Source organism: Tursiops truncatus, chromosome 6 (assembly GCF_011762595.2).
Source record: "Tursiops truncatus isolate mTurTru1 chromosome 6, mTurTru1.mat.Y, whole genome shotgun sequence".
NCBI lineage: Eukaryota > Metazoa > Chordata > Mammalia > Artiodactyla > Delphinidae > Tursiops > Tursiops truncatus.
The window spans coordinates 50,874,745-50,899,293 of NC_047039.1; the positions used below are offsets into that span (position 1 = coordinate 50,874,745).

The window sequence follows — 24,549 nt, forward strand, 5'->3', positions numbered from 1 at the left end:
CAATATGGTCACCTTATCTTTGACAAAGGAGGCAAGTATATACCATGGAGAAAAGACAGCCTCTTCAGGAAGTGGTGCTGGGAAAACTGGACAGCTACATGTAAAAGAATGAAATAACAACACTTCCTAACCATCATACACAAAAATAAACTCAAAATGGATTAAAGACCTAGATGTAAGGCCAGACACTATCAAACTGTTAGAGGAAAACATAGGCAGAACACTCTATGACATAAATCACAGCAAGATCCTTTTTGACGCACCTCCTAGAGAAAAGGAAATAAAAACAAAAATAAACAAATGGGACCTAAGGAAACTTAAAAGCTTTTGCACAGCAAAGGAAACCATAAACAAGACGAAAATTCAACCCTCACAATGGGAGAAAATATTTGTAAATGAATCAATGGACAGAGGATTAATCTCCAAAATATACAAGCAGCTCATGCAGCTCAACATCAAAAAAACAAACAATCCAATCCAAAAATGGGTGGAAGACCTAAATAGATGCTTCTCCAAAGAAGATATACAGATTGCCAACAAACACATGAAAGGATGCTCAACATCACTAATCATTAGAGAAAGGCAAATCAAAACTACAGTGAGATATCATCTCACACCAGTCAGAATGGCCATCATGAAAAAACTACAAACTATAGGGCTTCCCTGGTGGCACAGTGGTTGAGAGTCCGCCTGCCGATGCAGGGGACACGGGTTCATGCCCCGGTCCGGGAAGATCCCACATGCCACGGACCGGCTGGGCCCGTGAGCCATGGCCACTGAGCCTGCGTGTCCAGAGCCTGTGCTCTGCAATGGGAGAGGCCACAACAGTGAGAGGCCTGCGTACCACAAAAAAAAAAAAAAAAAAAATCTACAAACTATAAATGCTGGGAGGGTATGGAGAAACGGAAACCCTCTTGCACTGTTGGTAGGAATGTAAACTGATACAGCCACTATGGAGAAAAGTGTGGAAGTAAAAACAGAACTACCATACGACCCAGCTATCCTACTATTGGGCATATACCCTGAGAAAACCATAATTCAAAAAGAGTCATGTACCACAATGTTCACTGCAGCACTATTTACAGTAGCCAGGACACAGAAGCAACCTAAGTGTCCATTGACAGATGAATGGATAAAGAAGATGTGGCACATATATACAATGGAATATTACTCAGCCATAAAAATAAACGAAATCAAGTTATTTGTAGTGAGGTGGATGGAACTAGAGCCTATCATACAGAGTAAAGTAAGTCAGAAAGAGAAAAATACCATATGCTAACACACATATATGGAATCTTAAAAAAAAAATTGTTCTGATGTACCTAGGGGCAGGACAGGAATAAAGACGCAGACATAGAGAATGGACTTGAGGACACGGGGAGGGGGAAGGGTAAGCTGGGATGAAGTGAGAGAGTTAAACTGACATATATACACTACCAAATGTAAAATAGATAGCTAGTGGGAAGCAGCCGCACAGCACAGGGAGATCAGCTCCATGCTTTGTGACCACCTAGAGGGGTGAGATAGGCAGTGTGGGAGGGAGACACAAGAGGGAGGGGATACGGGGATATATGTATACGTATAGCTCACTTACTTTGTTATACAGCAGAAACTAACACAATATTGTGAAGCAACTGTACTCCAATAAAGATGTTAAAATAATAAAATAAAATAAAAATGGGCAGAAGGACTAAATAGACATTTTTCCAAAGAGGACATCAAAATGGTCAACAGACACATGAGAAGACGTTCAACATCACTAATCATCAGGGAAATGCAAAACCACAATTGGATATCACCTCACACCTCTTATGATGGCTATCATCAAGAAGACAAGAGACAACAGGTGCTGGTGAGGCTGTGGTGAAAAAGAAACCCTTATACAATATTGGGGAGAATGTAAATTAGTCCAACCACTCAGGAAAACAATATGAAAGTTCCTCCAAAAATTAAAAATAGACCTACCATACGATCCAGGAGTTCCACTTCTCAAAATATACCCAAAGGAAATAAAAACAGTAATTCAATGAGATATATACACTCCCACGTTTACTACAGCACTAGTCACAATAGCCAAAATATGGAAACAACCCAAATGCCCATCAACAAATAAATGGGTAAAAAACATGTACATTACAATGTAATATTTTTCACCCGTGAAAAAGGAGTACATCCTGCCATTTGTGACAACATGAATGAACTTTGAACACACTACATTAAGCAATATAAGCCAGACAGAGAAAGACAAGTACCGTATGATAGCACTGATGTCCGAAATCTAAAAAACCAAACAGGTTAAATGTACAAAGTTGTAACAACTACTAAAATAAACATAGAGATCTCATAGACAATAAGATTGTACTGTAAGTATGTGATATAATAAATATCATTACAATGGCAACCATATTACAATATGTTAATGTATCAAAGTTATACAATGTATATGTTAAATTTACACATTATGTGTCAAATTTATACAATTAAAAAAACAGATAGGAATTGAAGAAGTTGGAAGACTCACACTACCTGATTTCACGATGTACCAAAAACCTAAAGAAATCAAATCAGGGTGGTACTGAAAAAAGAACAGACACATAAATAAATGAAATAGATGAGAAAGTCTAAAAACAGACACACAAATACAATCAATTGATTCCCGAGAAAGGTGCAAAGGCAATTCAATAGATAAAGGATAGTCTTTAAACAAATAGTACTGGAACATGGATATCCACGTGCAAAAAAAAGGACACTAACCCACACCTCACACCTTTATAAAAATTAACTCAAAATGGATCATAGATCTATACGTAAAACCTAAAATTATACAACATCTAGAAGAAAACATAGGAAGAAATCCTGGTGACACTGCACTAGGGAAAGAGTTCTTAGATACAATAATAAAAGCACAATACACAAAAGAAAAAAACTGATAAACTGAACTTCATAAAAATTTAAAATGTTTGCTCTGCAAAAGTACTTTTAGGAGAATGGGAAAGAATACTTGCAAATCACATATCTGACAAATGACTTGTATCAGAATATATAAACAACACTGGAAATTCAGCAATAAGAAAACAAACAACCTAATTACAAAGCGGGCAAAAGATATGAACATATAACTCACCAAAGGAGATATACAGATGGCAAAAAAGCATACGAAAAAATGCTCAACATTATTATTCATCAGGGAAAATGTAAATTAAAACCATAATGACATACCACTACACTCCTATCAGAATGGCTAAAAAGAAAAAATGATGAAACCACATGCTGGCACAGATGCAGAGCAATGAGAACTCTCTTACATTGTTAGTGAGAAGGCAAAACGGTACAGTCACTTGGGAAAACAATTTGATAGTTTCATATAAAGTTAAATATATACTTACCATGTAACCCAGAAATCAGACTCCTAAGTATTCACCCAAGAAAAATTAAAACTTATGATCACACAAAAACCTATCCATGAATGTTTAAAGCATCTTTAATCATAATTGTAAAATTAAAACAACCCAAAGTCCCATCTGCAAGTATGTGGATAAACAAACAGTGCTACATCCATACAATGGAATATTACTCAGCAGTAAAAATGAGTGAGCGACTGATACAAGCAATGATGTGAATAATTTCCAAACATATTTTGTTGAGTGAAGTAAGACCTAAAATGCTACATAGTGTATGATTCCCTTTATATGACATTCTGGAAAAGGCAAAACTGTAGGGATGCAACAAACCTGCAGTTCCATATTCAGTTGTTTTTTCACAAAGGGACCAGGGCTACTAAATGAGGTGTGGGAACAACAAATGCAGGGAGAAAATGAACCTCAGCCTCCATCCAACATCATACACAAAAATTAATCTGAGATGGCTCACAGACCTAGACATAAAAGTTAAAACTGGGCTTCCCTGGTGGCGCAGTGGTTAACAGTCCGCCTGCCAATGCAGGGGACACAGGTTTGTGCCCCGGTCTGGGAAGATCCCACATGCCGCGGAGCAGCTAGGCCCATGAGCCATGGCCGCTGAGCCTGCACATCTGGAGCCTGTGCTCCGCAACGGGAGAGGCCACAACAGTGAGAGGCCCACGTACCGGAAAAAAAAAAAAAAAAAGGTTAAAACTACAAAACCTTTACAAGAAATGATACATTATCTTCACAACCTCGGAGTATAGAAAAATTGCTTACCACATAAAAATAAAATACTCAAAAGAGTAACAGATGTATAAGTTGAACTTCGCCAAAATTTTAAAACTTGTGATCATCAAAAGAAACATTAAAAAATGAAAAGAAAAGTGAGATATTGAAAAAAATATCTGTGATACTTATGTATGACAAAGAATTTACTATATCCAGAATTTATAAAGAAATTTTACAAATCAACAAAAACACAAACAACCCAATTTTTTTCATGTACAAACACCTGAAGAGACATTTCACAAAAGAAGATATATAAATGGCAATAAGAACATGAAAAGTGCTCAACATCATTAATCACCAAGAAAATGTGAATTAAAACCACCATGAAATCCCATTTTAAAACAACTAGAATGGCTAAAATTTAAAAGATTGACAATGCCAAATTTTGCAGAGGATGTAGAACAATGAAAACTCTCATACACTGATGGTAGAAATATAAAACGATAGAACCATTTTGGAAAAAAGTTTGACAGTTTTTAATAAATATACACCTATCTTATGACCTAGCAACTACACTCTTAACTTAAAGAAAATGAAAAAATATGTCAATAAAATACTTATACAATGTTTGTAGCAATTTTATTTACAATAGCCAAAAACTGGAAGAAAGACAAGTATCCATCAATTCACAATTTATCAAATTGTGGTATAATTATAAAATGGAATACTACTCAACTATAAAAAAGAATGAACTACTGATAAACACAACAACAGGATGAATATCAAAAAACATGCTGAGTGAAATAAGCCAACCACCAAAGACTACATACTGAATGATTCCATTGAGATGAAATTCTAGAACAAATGAAAGTAATCTATGATGATAGGTATGAGAACAATGGTTGCCTATGGGGAGTGGAAACTGACTGGAAGAGGTCACAAAAGAACTTTCTGAGGTAATCAAAATCTTTAAGTCTTCAATGGGGTGATGGGTAGATGGGGCTTACATTGATCAATCATCGACTGGTACACTTAAGATCTGTTCATTTCACTGCATGTCAATGTTACCTCTAAAAAAATTATTTAGGTCTTTTACTATAGTGGTAGAAAGTGCAGAACATATAACATGGCACCGTGCATGTAGTGAACAAAAGGCCACTTTTAGAGAATGTATGAATTCATTCAAATTCATAAAGAAATGCTTAATTTCATATAGGGTCCAAATGCTTGGGAAAACAGAATGGTCTTATTTTAAGCAATCTGAAACTGTTGGCTACTTTTTAAAATTTGGTTTCTGGAGAAATAAGGAGATTGGTTCAAGATGGCGGAGTAGAAGGACGTGCTCTCACTCCCTCTTGCAAGAGCACCAGAATCACAACTAACTGCTGAACGGTCATCAACAGGAAGACACTGGAACTCACCAAAAAAGATACCCCACATCCAAAGACAAAGGAAAAGCCACAATGAGATGGTAGGAGGGGCGCAATCACAATAAAATCGAATCCCATAACTGCTGGGTGGGTGACTCACAAACTGGAGAACACTTACACCACAGAAGTCTACCCACTGGAGTGAAGGTTCTGAGCCCCACGTTAGGCTTCCCAACCTGGAAGTCTGGCAAGGGAAGGAGGAATTCCTAGAGAATCATACTTTGAAGGCTAGCGGGATTTGATTGCAGGACGTCGACAGCACTGGGGGAAACAGAGACTCCACTCTTGGAGGGCACACACAAAGTAGTGTGCACATAGGGTCCCAGGGGAAGGAGCAGTGACCCCAGAGGAGCCTGAATCAGACCTATCTTCTAGAGTTGGAGGGTCTCCTGCAGAGGTGGGGGGTGGTTGTGTCTCACAGTGAGGACAAGGACACTGGAAGCAGAAATTCTGTGAAGTACTCCTTGACGTGAGTTCTCCCAGAGTCCGCCATTAGCCCCACCAAGGCGCCTGCGGGACTCAGGCCAAACAATCAACAGGGAGGGAACTCAGCCCCACCCATCAGCAGACAAGCAGATTAAAGTTTCACTGAGCTCTGTCCACCAGAGCAAAACCCAGCTCTACCTAACACCAGTCCCAAGAGGCTTGCACAATCCTCTTAGATAGCCTCATCCACCAGACGGCAGAAAGCAGAAGCATGAAGAACTACAATCCTGCAGCCTGTGGAACAAAAACCACATTCACAGATAGATAGACAAAATAAAAAGGCAGAGGACTATGTACCAGATGAAGGAACAAGATAAAACCCCAGAAAAGCAACTAAAAGAAGTGGAGATAGGCAACTTTCCGGAAAAAGAATTCAAAATAATGATAGTGAAGATGATCCAGGACTTCAGAAAAAGAATGGAGACAAAGTTCGAGAAGATGCAAAAACTGTTTAACAAAGACCTGGAAGAATTAAAGAACAAACACCTAGAAGAATTAAAGAACAAACAAACAGAGGTGAACAATACAATTACTGAAATGAAAAACACACTAGAAGGAATCAATAGCAGAATAACTGAGGCAGAAGAATGGATAAGTCACCTGGAGGACAAAACGGTGGAATTCACTGCTGCAAAGCAGAATAAAGAAAAAAGAATGAAAAGAAATGAAGAAAGCCTAAGAGACCCCTGGGACAACATTAAATTAAGAGACCTCTGCACCAACAATCAAATCACAGGGGTCCCAAAGAAGAAGAAAAAAAGAAAGGGTCTGAGAAAATATTTGAAGAGATTATAGTTGAAAACTTCCCTAACATGGGAAAGGAAATAGTCAATCAAGTCCAGGAAGCATGGAGAGTCCCAGGCAGGATACACGCAAGGAGAAACATGCTGAGACACATAGCAATCTCACTGACAAAAATTAAAGACAAAGAAAAATTATTAAAAGCAACAAGGGAAAAACAACAAATAACATACAAGGGAATTCCCACAAAGTTAACAGCTGATTTCTCAGCAGAAATTCTACAAGCCAGAAGGGAGTGGCATGATATATTTAAAGTGATGAAAGGGAAGAACCTACAACCAAGATTAGTCTACCTGGCAAGGATTGCATTCAGATTCAACGGAGAAATCAAAAGCTTTACAGACAAGCAAAAGCTAAGAGAATTCAGCACCACCAAACAAGCTCTAAAGCAAATGCTAAAGGAACTTCTCTAAGTGGGAAACACAAGAGGAGAAAAGCACCTAAAAAAACAAACCCAAAACAATTAAGAAAATGGTAATAGGAACATACATACCAATAATTACTGTAAATGTGAATGGATTAAATACACCAATCAAAAGATAAGGCTCACTGAATGGATACAAACATAAGACGCATATATATGCTGTCTACAAGAGACCCACTTCAGACCTAGGGACACATACAGACTGAAAGTGAGGGGATGGAAAAAGATATTCAATGCAAATGGAAATCAAAAGAAAGCTGGAGTAGCAATACTCATACCAGATAAAACAGACTTTAAAATAAAGAATGTTACAAGAGACAAGGAAGGACACTACATGATGATCAGGGGCTCAAGCCAAGAAGAAGATATATCAATTATAAATATATACGCACCCAACATAGGAGCACCTCAATACATAAGGCAAATGCTAACAGCTATAAAAGAGGATATCAACAGGAACAAAATAACAGTGGGGGACTTTAGACCTCAATTACATCAATGGACAGATCATCCAGACAGATAATAAATAAGGAAACACAAGCTTTAAATGACACAATAGACCAGATAGATTTAATTGATATTTATAAGACATTCCACCCAAAAGTGGCACAATACACTTTCTTCTCAAGTGCACATGGAACATTCTGCAGGACAGATCACAACTTGGGTCACAAAAAAACCCTTGGTAAATTTAAGAAAATGGAAATCATACGAAGCATCTTTTCTGAACACAACGCTATAAGATTAGAAATTAATTACAGGGAAAAAAACGTAAAAAACACAAACACATGGAAGGTAAACAACCAAGAGATCATTGAATAAATCAAAGAGGAAATCAAAAAATACCTAGAGGGCTTCCCTGGTGGCGCAGTGGTTGAGAATCCGCCTGCCAATGCAGGGGACGTGGGTTCATGCCCCGGTCTGGGAGGATCCCACATGCCGCGGAGCGGCTGGGTCCGTGAGCCATGGCCGCTGAGCCTGCACATCTGGAGCCTGTGCTCCACGACAGGAGAGGCCACAGCAGTGAGAGGCCCACGTACCGCAAAAAAAAAAAAAAAAAACCTAGAGACAAATGACAATGAAAACATGATAATCCAAAACCTATGGGATGCAGCAAAAGCAGTTCTAAGTGGGAAATTTATAGCAATACATTCCTTCCTCAAGAAACAAGAAAAATCCCAAATAAATAATCTAAGCTTACACCCAAAGGAACTAAAGAAAGAAGAACAAACAAAACCCAAAGTTAGCAGAAGGAAAGAAATCATAAAGATCAGAGCAGAAATAAATGAAATAGAAACAAAGAAAACAATAGCAAAGATCAATAAAACTAAAAGCTGGTTCTTTGAGAAGATAAATGAAATTGATAAACCATTGACCAGACTCATCAAGAAAAAGAGGGAGAAGACTCAAATCAATAAAATGAGAAATGAAGAAGTTACAACAGACAGTGCAGAAATACAAAGCATCCTAAGAGACTACTACAAGCACCTCTATGCCAGTAAAATGGACAACCTGGAAGAAATGAACAAATTCTTGGAAAGGTATCACCTTCCAAGACTGAACCAGGAAGAAATAGAAAATATGAACAGACCAATCACAAGTAATGAAATTGAAACTGTGATTAAAAATCCAGGACCAGATGGCTTCACAGGCAAATTCTATCAAACATTTAGAGAAGAGCTAACACCTGTCCTTCTCAAACTCTTCCTAATAATTGCAGAGGAAGGAACACTCACAAACTCATTCTATGAGGCCACCATAACCCTAATACCAAAACTAGACAAAGATGTCACAAAATAAGTAAATTACAGACCAATAACACTGATGAATATACATGCAAAAATCCTCAACAAAATACTAGCAAACAGAATCCAACAACACATTAAAAGGATCATACACCATGATCAAGTGGGATTTATCCCAGGGATGCAAGTATTCTTCTATATACTCAAATCAATCAAAGTGGTAAACCATATTAACAAACTGAAGAATAAAAACCATATGATCATCTCAATAGATGCAGAAAAAGCTTTTGAAAAAATTCAACACCGATTTATGATAAAAATTCTCCAGAATGTGGGCATAGAGGGAACCTACCTCAACATAATAAAGGCCATATATGACAACCCACAGCAAACATCATTCTCAACGGTGAAAAACTGAAAGCATTTCCTCTAATAACAGGAAAAAGACAAGGTGGCCCACTCTCACCACTATTATTGAACATAGTTTTGGAAGTTTTAGCCACAGCATTCAGAGAAGAAAAAGAAATAAAAGGAATCTAAATCAGAAAAGTAGTAAAACTGTCACTGTTTGCAGATGACATGATCCTATACATAGAGAACCCTAAAAATGCCACCAGAAAACTACTAAAACTAATCAATGAATTTGGTAAGATTTCAGGATACAAATTTAATGCACAGAAATCTCTTGCCTTCCTATACACTAACAACGAAAGATCAGAAAGAGAAATTAAAGAAACACTCCCATTCACCATTGCAACAAAAGAATAAAATACCTAGGAATAAACCTACCTAAAGAGGTAAAAGACCTGTACTCAGAAAACTCTAAGACACTGATGAAAGAAATCAAAGATGACACAATCAGATGGAGAGATATACCATGTTCTTGGATTGGAAGAATGAACACTGTGAAAATGACTATACTAACCAGAGCTATCTACAGATTCAAAGCAATCCCTATCAAATTACCAATGGCATTTTTTACAGAACTAGAACAAAGAATCTTCAAATTTGTATGGAGACTGAAAAGACCCCGAATAGCCAAAGCAGTCTTGGGGGAAAAAAATGGAGCTGGAATAATCAGAATCCCTGACTTCAGACTATACTACAAAGCTACAGTCATGAAGACAATATAGTACTGGCACAAAAACAGAAATATAGATCAATGGAACAGGATAGAAAGCTCAGAGATAAACCCACACACCTATGGTCAATAAATCTATAACAAAGGAGGCAAGGGTATACAATGGAGAAAAGATAGCCTCTTCAATAAGTGATGCTGGGAAAACTGGACAGCTACATGTAAAAGAATGAAATTAGAACACTCCCTAACACCATACGCAAAAATAAACTCAAAATGGACTAGAGACCTAAATATAAGCCCGGACACTATGAAACTCTTAGAGGAAAATATAGGAAGAACACTGTTTCACATAAATCACAGCAAGACCTTGACCCACCTCCTAGAACTAAAAACAAAAATAAACAAATGGGACCTAATGAAACTTAACGAGCTTTTGCACAGCAAAGGAAATGATAAACAAGACGAAAAGACAACTCTCAGAATGGGAGAAAATATTTGCAAACGAGTCAACAAAGGATTAATCTCCAAAATATATAAACATCTCATGCAGCTCAATATTAAAAGAACAAACAACCCCATTAAAAAACAGGCAGGAGACCTATATAGACATTTCTCCAAAGAAGACATACAGATGGCCGAGAAGCACATGAAAAGCTGCTCAACAACACTAATCATTAGAGAAATGCAAATCAAAACTACAGTGAGGTATCACCTCACACCAGTTAGAATGGCCATCATCAAAAAATATACAAACAATAAATGCTGGAGAGGGTGTGGTGAAAAGGGAACCCTCCTGCACTGTTGGTGGGAATGTAAATTGATAGAGCCACTATGAAGAACAGTATGGAGGTTCCTTAAAAAACTAAAAATAGAATTACCATATGATCCAGCAATCCCACTACTGGGCGTATACCCTGAGAAAACCGTAATTCAAAAAGACACATGCAGGGCTTCCCTGGTGGCGCAGCGGTTGAGAGTCCACCTGCCGATGCAGGGGACACGGGTTCGTGCCCCGGTCCGGGAAGATCCCACGTGCCGCGGAGTGGCTGGGCCCATGAGCCATGGCCACTGAGCCTGCGTGTCCGGAGCCTGTGCTCCGCAACGGGAGAGGCCAAGCAGTGAGGGGCTCGCGTACCACAAAAAAACAAACAAACAAACAAAAAGAAAAACAAAGACACATGCACCTCAGTGTTCATTGCAGCACTATTTACAATAGCCAGGTCATGGAAGCAACCTAAATGACATCAACAGACAAATGGATAAAGAAGATGTGGTATAAGTATACCATGGAATATTTCTCCGCCATAAAAATGGAACAAAATTGGGTCATTTGTGGAGACGTGGATGGACCTAGAGACTGTCATACAGAGTGAAGTAAGTCAGAAAGAGAAAAACAAATATTGTATATTAACGCATATATGTGGAATCTAGAAAAATGGCAAAGATGAACCGGTTTGCAAAGCAGAAATAGAGACACAGATGCAGAGAACAAACGTACGGACACCAAGGGGGTAAAGTGGGTGGTGGGGAGGCATGATGGTGGTGGATGAATTGGGAGATTGGGATTGACATGTATATACTAATATGTATAAAACAGATAACGAATAAGAACCTGCTGTATAAAAAATAAATAAAATTCAAAAGAAAAAGAAAACAGAAAAAAAATTTTAAGTGAACGACAAAATAAATAAATAAATAAAAATAAAGTAAAATAAGATGCGGTTTCCTTTTTTAATTAGACTTGCCAAGATAAGCATGAGTGGATCAAATAAAGAAGATATATACTGAATCAAGTATGGGAAAAATATACAGCCTTCTGGTTTCTAAGCATCTTATCTTGAGAACAAGTGACCTATTATTAAATTCAATACACAAAAAAGTACACGCTATCTTTGTTATTCCTCATTGGGCAGGGATGACACTTAACCATATAAATTATGTTGACAATATTTTGTACTGGAAAAAAATATGGTTCTGTTAACTACCCATAATTTCTGTTCTCAATCGAATCCAACATAGAGGACATATTATATCTCACAGACAATAGTTTGCTATAGGGTCTACAACTACAACTCTAGTCCTTCAACAATGTTAGGAGGTATGACAAATTTCAACCCCACATGAATTAAAATGATGGTTCACATAGAAACCCCCACGAATGGAATAAGCTGGATCAAAGGATATCTACACTAAAACAGACAATATTTTACCAAAGTTTCTTAACCTTTATTTCTAAAATAAGGGAAATAGGGGCTTCCCTGGTAGCGCAGTGGTTGAGAGTCCGCCTGCCGATGCAGGGGACACGGGTTCGTGCCCCGGTCCGGGAAGATCCCACATGCCGCGGAGCGGCTGGGCCCGTGAGCCATGGCCGCTGAGCCTGCGCGTCCGGAGCCTGTGCTCCGCGACGGGAGAGGCCACGGCAGTGAGAGGCCCGCGTACCGCAAAAAATAATAATAATAAAATAAAATAAAATAAGGGAAATATAATTTTAGTATTTAATTGATCCACATATTCTAGGATGTTTTAACCAGAAACCCATCTACTTCCAAACTTAAATAAAAGACAATCCATAATACGTCAGAGTGCACACAGGCCCATTTGTGTGTGTGTGTGTGTTTGCATGATCACGTGTATGTGTACCTAACAAGCAAGTTCTGTGTGGTTCTCCAAAGTTGTAACTGACTTGCCATGGGTACTGAAAGAAAACACTTGTAAGTAAAAGACTGAGCATTCCATTTTAAAGCTCTTTGTGGAAGTAGCATACCTGTGCCCTCTTCTGTACCTCCACGAGGAGTTCGGAGTACTGCAGCTCCAGTTCCTTCTTTTGCTTGTGCCAGCAGCTCTCCTGGGCTTTGATCTGCTCTGCCACTTTGTTAAAGGTGTCTTCCTGGGTTTGCTGAAGCTCTCTCATCGTATCAGACTTGTTTTTACAGATATACTCTAGATGATTTATCTAAATGGGGAAATGCAACAAATAAGATAGGCTCACAAACAAGTCCTTTGTATCATCTCCCCCAAAAGCTATTCCAGAATTTTCTACTACATTTTATTCCTTAAGATCATATAAAAATTTTAAGTTAAAATGAAAAATAAATTAAGAAACAGGAATTAGTAGAACAAAATTATATTTTAGCAGAAAATGTGTGAATTGCATGTATAGATGACATCTATTCTTTTTCTCTAATAAAGTTACTTATTCTATAATCAATTTTACTGAGAAAATTGAGAAGAATATTTTAACCTCTAGAAGCAAAGCTCAAACTATTCAGATACCTCAATGGGAAAGAAGTATTTAAATGAGATTTACAAATCTACAAACATTTTACATATAACAAAGAAGAATGTTCCGACCATTTTTTATTTCACATTCAAAACACTGGAGAGAAAATCCTCATCATCTAATGTGTATGACAATTAATGATGTTTGAAACTAGGAAAAACTATTGAAACACAATACCATCTCAGAGGATTAAAACATGTACTCATTTTCATTATCAGTACTTTTCAAATCCATTATACACAGAGTCACAATCAAGAACAGCATCTCCACTTCTCACAATTTATTCCCTCATTTCCTCAATCCTACTTCTCAGTGCCTATGATTGTTCGCCAATCGGACCAAGACAAAATGCTCTTACTCTAAAACTGGACCGAGATGCTGATTACTTCAACAGAAGTAATGAAAAAAAAAACTTAGGGAACAGTTTTTCTCTCTGTGTCCCTTAAGAGCAAATGTCACTGCAACTAAGATCTGGAAACTAGATCACATAAATATAGTTCTGACTAGTTCAATAGACCTGGGATAAGAATCAATACCTTAAATGGAGGAATACATTGGACTGCTAAGCCACTTTCATTTTCAATAACCAAAACGAGGTTTTAAAATTTTTTTTTGGAAAGACTGAATTCCTAGGTTTGTGAATGATAAAGGCACCATAATAGTCTACTGTTTTCTCCTACAATATATCCTTCTTACATTCTAAAGCACTGAATGGGTTTTGCAATATACAGTTTGTTATATTACAAGAAATATCATAAACATAAGTTTTAAATTTTAAGTGCTTTTAAAGTAACACCTCATTATTTCCTGAGCAAAGAATTTTAAGATCATGTTTTGAATAACTGTATCTTGTTTCTATTTTATGCTAACATAAAGTGTTGGTTTATTAATGTAAATGACTAAGTTCTTTGAATTGCTTCATCAGTAAGATTAATTTATTTTCTTTTAATTAGGTCCCTGTGGCTAACACTGGCTAGCAGTATTAGCATGTCCTGAACAGAAAGTGGAGCTCAGAGACTTCATACAGACTTCAGTCACATTTACATGCCCATAGCAATGGCATCAAACTGAGTTGTAGACAAGCCATAATTAATGGTATTGAATTATTAACACCCAAATTCTTTTTGAAATAAGATGAATGTCAGCCCCTCTTAATGATACTGTGATGTGGACAAATGTCACTGAATTTAATAGAGGTATCTGGTGCCTGAGGACAGTTACCTTCTCATTAGCCCTGTTGAGGTCTACGATCAGGGCATCAACATTCTCCTGCAAAACTGCACAAAGCTCAGACCAAGAGAATTTATCCAGCATGCCTTCTGGTTGTTTTATGAGCACAGAGCCTGCTATCAAGTGCTGATACAAGGTATGAAGGAAGGTTAGCTTCTCCTACAGGAAAAAAAGAAATTAAATCCAGTATATAAACACTGTAAGAAGTAAAACACATAAGATACATGGTGAAGAATTTATTTCAAAAATCCTGGAAAGAAATGAAGATACTCAAGTATCAGAATATTGCCATTTTGGTGACTTTTTTTACATTCAAAATTAAGCATCAGGCAGAAACTTGAAATTGCTTACATTTATTTTCAAAACCGAAATCTCAAGTCTGGAAGCCAGAAGACCCGGGTTCTGACACCAGCTCTGCTACTGCTAAGGACGTGATCTGAGTAAGTGTCTGTTCAGACCTCACCTTCCCCAGCTGTAACATGAGGTATCTGGACTAGTTGTTTCTAAGCCCTTCTAACTGGAACTTAGTATGGTAATTCTATAATTTCATATTTACATTTACCAAAAAAGATGTTATTTAATTCAAAAAACCAATAATAAAGAGAAGAGCGTTACCCAGCTCTGTTGAAGAGAAAGTTATACCAATATCTGTACTTTACATGGACACAAGTATTCAGCTTTCCTCCTCCTCCAGAGATTCCAGTTTACTTACCACTTACAGGAAGTCTATCCCAAGCCCCCTAGGCAAGGCAGACAGTGATATGAAAGAGATGGAAGATGGGCTCATTTTTCTTCCCCACTTAGAAGTTCATACCGTATTTGGCACACTGGGCATTTGTAGGTGTTTAAATATTACAAAGTTAACAGTCCAAAAAATGGACATAGCTGCCCAAGATATACTTCCAAAACTGTCTATTTAAAAATATGTTTAAAAAAATCCTTTAAAATTATATTGCCATTGTCATAGTTAAACCATCCATTGTTTAATGGCCTAGAAACTCTATACTGCAAATTCAGTAAAAAGCTGATCCCATCTTGAACACACAAGGAGAGTTTACTTACTAAAATGCTAAATGGCTCTCTTTATAAGGCATTTCATCTATAAAGTCAAAGAATGGAACTCAAGACAAGGTAATTGTGAGGCTGCAAAATGAGTATTTTATGTAGATAAAATAAGTTCCCTCAAGATTTTTTAACAGATCAGCAGGAAAACTTTTAAAAGAAGAAAATTTAAGAGGAAAAAATAGGAATTCTAATCTTCCAGATAAGAAAAACTGAATGTAGTATATGTAAAGGTTTTATAGTTAGAAATTGTGGTGAAAGTTTTCCAATATATATAAAATTGTGCATCTTTAATTCTCCCTGTACGTCACCTTAGTTTTTTTCCAAATATAACAATTTAAAAACCCAAAAATTTGAATATGTAGTTATATCCACAAACTTGAGTTAGGATATCAGAAGAGTCTTCATAAATATGCTATGTCTTTTTCTTTTTTAAGCAATTAAAGATGTCTTTTGCATTTTCAACCAAGTTGAGATGTTTAAAAATCTTATTAAATATAACTAACCAAACAGAATATTCAGGCACTAAAAATCGTTCCTCTCCACATTTTGCCAAGTGATCGAGTTCTTCCGAAAGGGTAATTCATTGTGTTGCCATCATGTCCTTTTCGCTTGGGCTGTGATGAACCGTGCATGATAATCATCCATTTGGCGTGAAAAGAGAATCTCAAGATCCAAAATCAATTCACACATGTTGAACCCAACCACAATGCTGTAGACATGCTGACTTTACAATACAGTCAGGCTTCTAGTTTCCTTTACTTTAATCATTATCTGATGTGTAGAACAATTCCAGCCCCTTCATGTGGACACAATTTAAATCCCAGACTGTAAGAAGAGTGGAAAGAATGTTTCCTTTTTACTCTCTTGGCATTCATGTTCGTATTTGTTGGAGTAATGAACTCAATATGCAGGACGACTCAGATAAACTAGTTCCACACTAGCTAGGCTAGCTCTACCTCCCATGGGTAAAAGAAAATATAAGATAACAATTCTACTCACACAGGCTCATACAGTTATATAAAAGTTTGTCATAATATTTTAAGAAGCCATTAATAAATTAACACAGATCGGTAACTCTCAAGGGCATCCAAATAAACTTTTAACTTTGTGGGACTTGTATTTTTCTAAATTTTGTTTAATATCCTACAATTATAAAGAGTAAGGTGACTGTCTATTGAAGTAGATATTATTCCTGTTTTGCAAATAAGGAAACAAAGATGTGGAGAGACCAAGCTATGTGGCTTGTCCATATTCACAGTTTGTAAATAAAAGTACCTCTATCCATGTCAATTCTTTCTGATTACAAAAAAGATTCTTTCCACCATGGCAGGCTACTAAACTACTGAAATAAAAAATAATTTTGTCATTGGCAAACAGGACTGTTAGGAGCATAGCTACTTGGGATAGGATGTTCTAATAGCGAAAATTACTTGTACAAATGATGAAAGGGTTCAACTACTTTATTTCTCTTGCAAAATAGGATCATACAAGAGTAATGGAATGACTGATTTTGCAGCTGGCATGAACATTTCAAAATAGCTCAGAAGAATTTTTTGAATTAAATCAAATAAGAATAAAAACAGACACTTGACAGATGTAAACTTCTAAAACTGAGATTAGTGCAAGGCCTTTCCTGACAGTCATCTTGTCTCAGGTAATACCTCGGTATCCGTATGGAAAGTCTGGGAAAGCTTCTGCAGCTCACTTTCAGATTGGGCTGCTCGCGCCTTTTCTTTCTCCCAACAGTGCAGCACATTTTGTAGTTCCACTTTTAAAGTGCTTATTTGAGCCTCTCTGTCTGCACATTTAGTGCGTAAATGACTTAACTCTTTATTGACATCAGCCAATTTATCCTGAAGGTACTGTTGGAGACACCAAATAAAGAGACTGTATCAAGATGATAACATTTAAATATAAAATGTTAATTACTTACTCCAAAAAGCTCTTTGAGAGTTTTCCTTTCAACTCATTATAAGAATATAATTTGGTAGCCCAAAAAATTTTTCAAACTTGTAAATTACATTTTAAAAATAAATCTCTTACATTTACTATAAGAACATTTACTTCCCAATGACATTCCAAATACCAATAGAAATCTCAAATATGTGACATAAAATTCTGCTGAACTATTTACTCCTTACCCTTAACAAATTCTACTCAAGTATGTCCATGACAAACGACATGAACCAACACCAAAAAATCCCAACTCTGAACGTTGGACTAGTACAATTTTGCAAAGATGTAGTACATAAGACCAGCACAGAAAATAAAATAAACTGTTGCCCTAGACCTTAGCCAGGTGTGGTCACAGCCCACTATTAGGCATGATGTACTAAAAACAATGGCTCCACCCCAAAATGATGAAAACTGACCCCAAATACTGATGTGCTATGTAAAATATGCTGAATGTGTATCTAAGGCTGGATATCAAATCTGAAATCATTTTTTGAATCTATGGTATTATAATTAAATCTGGGAAATGAATTTTTCCTTTAACCAAAACAATTTCCAATCAAGTTTTATTTTTTTAATGAAAAACATTCTTCTTACTTTGACCAACAACAAAAAAAGTTTTTAATTGTATCTAAACATACTTAATCAAATACAGGAAGATACATTTTCAGATATCTCTACTTAAAAATATTCCCTAAAAAAAAAAAATTCCCTAAATAATTATATTTGTTTCTTAATAAAAAAGGAAAAAGTTATTCTAAATCACAATACCTTTATATTTTTAGCATGAGACTCTACCTTCTGTTTGGTAGACTCAAGTTCATTAGATGTCTTTTCCTTAGCATGATTCATGTTGCTTAGCTGATGAAAGAAAATGTAAGTAAACTTTTAAAATATTTTTCAACGGTGGGTAACTCAAAAGCTAATCTTTAAATGTTTTTTATGCAATTACTTAAATACAAATTTTTTATAGTAATTCAGAGACTTAAAAAATTATTTCTTTTGCTTAACTATGTAATTTCTGTCCCAAGTTCACATGGCTAAAAAGAAAAGAAAGCATTCAAGCTTAAAATGTCGGTAATGTTATTGTGTTTTTACTAGATATCTGGATAAAGGATTTCATTCTTACTGTAAACAAATATAACTTTATTCTTAAAATCCTACTGGACCAAAATGCCAGAAGCAATGGTATCTATACAGAAAGAAAAAAGGACAGACCAGAAGACTGTTCTTTCTACATCACGAGAATATTCACTGGTCTCTCAGTCCATATGACAACTTCAGGGTCGGTCACATGCTGTCCTACTGGGAAGGCTTGTGGCAGGTCATCAGTTGGTCCTGCTCCGCTTGTGATTTATTTTCTTTGACAGTTCATTCTTCTTTCTGTCAGACTGCTCTTTTTGCTTTCTTTGCAGCCACCCCTTGGTCTCCCCACTGCTGTCTCTGGCACTGGTTCACAACAAAGCGCATTACTAAGCCAAAGCCTGCTGAGTCGACTTTTCAACTGTGCTGAGGATCATGTGACATTCATCCTCCCAAATAACAATTCGCTGTGGGTAATATGTTCCTAGTTACCCTGCAGCTTCCAGACCTAGGCCTCAGAAGAGTTTCATAAACTACTAACAATACAGGCTGTCTTGTCTCACTGAGAGTTAGCAATGTTTACTCTTTATAGAAATTTAATTATTTCAGTGGTCACTTTCTTTTATGCCTTTTGAACAATTACAATTACTGAGGGCATTAAGAAGACTCACTTTTCCTTCTTTATTCACCTTAGCAAACTAAAGTAAAATATGCCTCTTCTTATGGGCAATATAAGGGTTTCAAGGCCTTTGTATTACATAAAAGAAACAGATAAACAGAGGGATAAACACTAAATTCCATGTTATGTGGATTGTCTTTGGTTGGAACAATTGTTTGTTGCTTTGCTAACTAATTGTGTTTAATGTAGTTACTTCATATTCTCTAATTTAACAAGATGTAACTAAATAAACTCTTCAATTTTTAAAGCACAAATTCATAAAACATTTTAATACCCAAGAAAATTATCAACCCACAAGTTAAACAATACAAAAGAGAAGATAAATAAAAGCATGAGCTTTTTCAATCAGGAAACTAAAAACCTCCAAGCTACATCAAACAGATATTTGTTTTTAAAACCTTCTAATGCTTTACTCCCTTTAGAGAATGCACACTAATTTCTTTTTTATTGACTTCTACAATTTGTAGAACTCCTAAGCCAAAATACTGGCAAACCCTGAATTTCCAGTACCTATTCCAAATTTCATAAAAACACATTAACATTTAAATATAACATATATTAACTAAGTGAGTTGCATAGCTCTTTTGTTAAATTAAAATAGATAAATTATGAAGACCAAGAAGTGACAGTCTTTATAACTTTGAAAATAGTAGTGTGACAGAAGAGAGACTGAGACCCGACTTTAGGCCACACTTAAAGAAGGAACAGTGACAGACAACTTGTTATTTTTTGTATCTGTGAAGCTGTCAAATCAACATTCCCAATACTTTTGACCTCTGTAACAACCAAGTAATACGTACTGCTGCAGGCCGAAGGCTATGTGTGTGGAGCCAAACAGTGCAAGTGTTACCTCATTAGATGCATCTTCCAGCTTGTTCTGGTAATCTGTCAAGGTACGCCTCAAACTCTCAAGGACAACAGAGAAGCTGGGAGGTTTATCTTTATCCCTGTGGATGCCTAGAGAAAAATACAGGATGAAAATATACCGTTAAAGTCGCAAAGAGACAAAAGCTAAGCAAACAGTAACAGAGATATTACAATTAGATATAACTGAAAAGACATCATGATATACCGAGTAGAATCTTATTCTCCTAAGTATACTGCTGTATAGCCTAGTATTAATAGCTTTTCTAAACAAGTGATCAAATTAAGTTCATAATATATCAAGTCCAAATTTATGGCTACTTTGTACCTTACTATGCCCACCTTGTAGTTAGTAGTAAAGCTCTTTTTTCTTTTTCCTATTTCCAAGGTAACTAAAGTATTTGTACACACCTGTTATCCAACAATTAAATAAACAGTCTATACTAAATACTGTTTCGAGGAGTTACATACATTTACTTTGGTCCTTGTGTTTCTGATCAGTCAGGCCTATTTTTCTTAAACAATTTCTGAACACAAGAGCACATAATTTTCTGTTATGCTTGGAAATAATGTTCTTCAATCCTTAAAATTCTCAAGTTACAATTTGAAATAAATAATAAAAATACTATTATCTACATAGGCCACATCATGTTTCAATTAAAACCCTTAAAACTGATACTCATTGTAAAAATATGAGTATTTCCATATTATGCCCTCAAACCATTTTAATTTAGGGAGGCCATAAGTTAGGTGAGCTAATCAAGATCACATGGTCAAATGCAGTTTATTTTTAAATTTTTTTTAAAGATTTATTATTTATTTATTTATTTTATTCATTTTTGGCTGCATCGGGTCTTAGTTGCAGCATGCAGGATATTTGTTAAGGAACGCGGGCTCTTCATGGTGGTGTATGGGCTTCTCTCTAGTTGTGGCGTGTGGGTTTTCTCTTCTCTAGTTGTGGCGCACAGGCTCCAGGGCACGTGGGCTCTGTAGTTTGCAGCATTAGGGCTCTAGTTGAGGCGTGCGAGCTCAGTAGTTGTGCACACGGGCTTAGCTGCCCCTCAGCATGTGGGATCTTAGTTGCCTGACCAGGGATCAAACCCCGGTCCCCTGCACTGTAAAGTGGATTCTTTACCACTGGACCACCAGGGAAGTCCCTCAAATGTAGTTTAAAACAGTAATCCAAAATAATCAAAAGTTTAGTTTCAAAAACCACTTTGAACTGATTGCTTATTGTACTACTCATTAACTGTTAAAAATTAAATAGCAAATTTTAAAACATACTTACTAAAATTACTTTTATTTTCCTATATTTTCTCCCTATCATATTTTACAATCTAAATATTAATATCGATAAGAAGCATTCGCAATACCTTTTTTATTATTCATTGATTCATCCATTCAACTAATTTAATGCATTTAATGCATTCCTACTATGTATTAATCCTAGGCATTAGGCACATGGAGGTAGATAAGAATGGTGTAGTCTCTATTCTCATAGAATTTACAGTCTAAAAAGAGGAGGTAAGATTGTAAACAAATAATTACATAAGATCATTCATCCATTCTTCAAGTACTCAGTTGCTGGAACTTTGGGGAGAGGAGGGACAAAGGCAGTAATACAAGAAAGAAAGAATGAATAAAGGGGAAAAAAATGTTTGGTTAATAACAGAACAACTTTATTCATATCAGAGTATTAGTGATAATTATTATTTTAATTTTGGACAAAATGTTATTAATAAACTTATTACATTCACCAAAGTATAATTTAAACACTATCTTAAGTATGGATACACCTTAGATTTTCTTAGACAGAAGAATAATAATTAACTTAAAAATCAAAAGTAGGGCTTCCCTGGTGGCTCAGTGGTTAAGAGTCCGCCTCCCGACGCAAGGGACGCAGGTTCGTGCCCCGGTTCGGGAAGATCCCACATGCCGCGGAGCGGCTAGGCCCATGAGCCATGGCCGCTGAGCCTGCGTGTCTGGAGCCTGCGCTCCGCAACGGGAGAGGCCACAACAGTGAGAGGCCCGCGTACCGCAAAAAAAAAAAAAAAAAAAAAAACCAAAAGTAATATGGAAACAACATATACCCCAGTTGGGGTGGGGGGGGGGGGCGGGAAAGCCAGCGCTCTCAGCCGTGAAAATGAAGAAGACAACACTCTTTGTAATGACTGTGAGTTGGAGAGAGAACTCATTAAAATTTTTATTAAAGGTCTTACCAAATATATTTTTAAAATATTGCTCTCTTGCACAAGATAAAAAAAGTATAATGTATAATTCTTTTCTTCTGCTACTACACAAGTAGGTCATGAATAAATCATTCGAGGACACCCAGGAAATCTTAGCTTATACAATAAGGGAGAAAACTTGCTCTTAGAAATCCAGAAGAATAAAATCATCATAATATGGGTGTTGAGGAATAAGGAGACAAAATGCCCTCTCCTTACTGACTCATGCACATCTTATATTCTACATAAAAAAGTTTCTTTGCCTGAAAATGCTTTTACAAGAAAGTTCAGCTGAAGTACAAAGTATGCCTTATGTCCCACCCACATTCATTATAAAAAGAAATACTTACTGGTCCCTTAACATGAAGAAAATATTTACAAATAAAAAGAAAGGGTCGCTCAGGACCCAGGAGCTTACTGACTAAAATTTTATTTAACCTAATAATATCCTAATCACTGTACTACTGCCCGCAAAACAATAAACTATTAAAGCTATCCTATCAGTGGATGATCTAAAACCTCACAGTAAAGATTAAATAAAATAAAATAAAATTTTAACAGTAGTCATAAATAGCTTTTCAAATGTTAAAGTCCAAATGAAGAACAGAATGTGTCAGGCATGTGTCATTTATACTTCAATTACGCCAACTCAAAAATCTTCTGAGTTTCTCTGTCCCTGTCCCTATACACGTGTGTCTCTACACATGGGTGCCAGCCTACACTTTCACATCACTGCTGCCTGTCTCAGTCTCTTTCTCACTTTTAAGTATGTTTCGACAAGATATACCTTGGCAAATCTTTTCTTTGAATTAGTAGCCCATAGGAGGGAGTGAGGAAGAGGAACAGGTCCCAAACCTTCTATTTAAATGTTCCCTTTTGGGGGCTTCCCTGGTGGCGCAGTGGTTGAGAGTCCGCCGATGCAGGGGACACGGGTTTGTGCCCCGGTCCAGGAAGATCCCGCATGCCGCGGAGCGGCTGGGCCCATGAGCCACGGCCGCTGAGCCCGCGCGTCCGGAGCCTGTGCTCCGCAACGGGTGAGGCCACAGCAGTGAGAGGCCCGCGTACCGCAAAAAAATAAAAATAAAATAAATAAATAAATAAATGTTCCCTTTTGGACAATCTGAAAAACTAAATACTTTTAAATGACTCAAATAAACCACTGTTTTTCAAGACGGTGTTATCACCTCAGTAACCCCACAGTTCCACAGGAGAAACAGTAGGCTGTAATGAATGAGGTGAGTCTATTTCCTCCACCTTGTCAACCATTCTCTTATCTACTTCAGTATCCTGCAAGACCTCAATTATTAAGAAATAATAGAGACTATAAAACAAAAGACTGAGCTTTTTTAAAAAAAAGATCTCTGTTGTAGAACATGCGTAGTCACGTTCATCCTCAGAACAAATAGGAAAAAAAGAAAAGAAAAACCCTGTTGTTTAATGCTGATTTTTAATCATGTAATAAAAGACAGAAAATGACATTCAAATGGGTTTTTCACCTGAGAAAATCTAAATATTTAATACATTGATGACTAAGAAAATTCTTTTTTCATTCTAAAAGCACTGAATATAAACATTTTGTTGGCAGTTATACTTTTGAAATTCAGACTACATTCCATATATTAACTTGTCTTATTCACTGAGATCATAAACAACCATATTCATTATCTTGCAAACACTGGTACCCATTCTAGAGTTTTTAAGGAAAATGACTCATAACTTCTCTAACATATGGACAGTATTTATCATGTAAATCCTGCTCACCCACCTACTCTGTCCCCAGGAAGAGTCCAAAAAACCTTTCCTTTACCAAGGTTTCAGAAATGTAATGGTTGGGGGGAGCCTCAGAATCGTTGATGAGCTCTGTATGGCTTGGTAGTAAGCATCTAGGCCAGGTAGCTGGAAAGCCATGGGTAACAGTGGGAAATGGTGCCACAAAGCTGGGTTCCCTGAATTCAGTGGGGATGCTGGAATCTCAAGTGACAGGCCAAGTGGTAGCACTTAATTTTCAGAGACAAAATGTACATGGTTACCATAATGGGCAGTGGATTCAAAGCAATAAACAAAATGGTT

At 36.7% G+C, this 24,549-nt stretch overlaps 1 protein-coding gene across 5 annotated transcripts in view; it reads right to left on the minus strand.

The window, feature by feature from the left end:
* CCDC171 (coiled-coil domain containing 171) overlaps window positions 1-24,549 on the minus strand; it is a 361,756-nt gene that overhangs the window by 208,802 nt on the left and 128,405 nt on the right. For 4 of the 5 annotated variants that reach the window (XM_073806110.1, XM_033858077.2, XM_073806108.1 and 1 more), the window contains 5 exons: window positions 20,238-20,344; window positions 18,397-18,486; window positions 17,334-17,534; window positions 14,599-14,766; window positions 12,862-13,050 (listed from right to left, as the gene is read on the minus strand). In XM_073806110.1, coding sequence (XP_073662211.1) covers window positions 12,862-13,050; window positions 14,599-14,766; window positions 17,334-17,534; window positions 18,397-18,486; window positions 20,238-20,344 — 755 coding nt within the window. The remainder of the gene's footprint in view (window positions 1-12,861; window positions 13,051-14,598; window positions 14,767-17,333; window positions 17,535-18,396; window positions 18,487-20,237; window positions 20,345-24,549) is intronic. The other variant, XM_073806109.1, reaches the window with a different exon arrangement.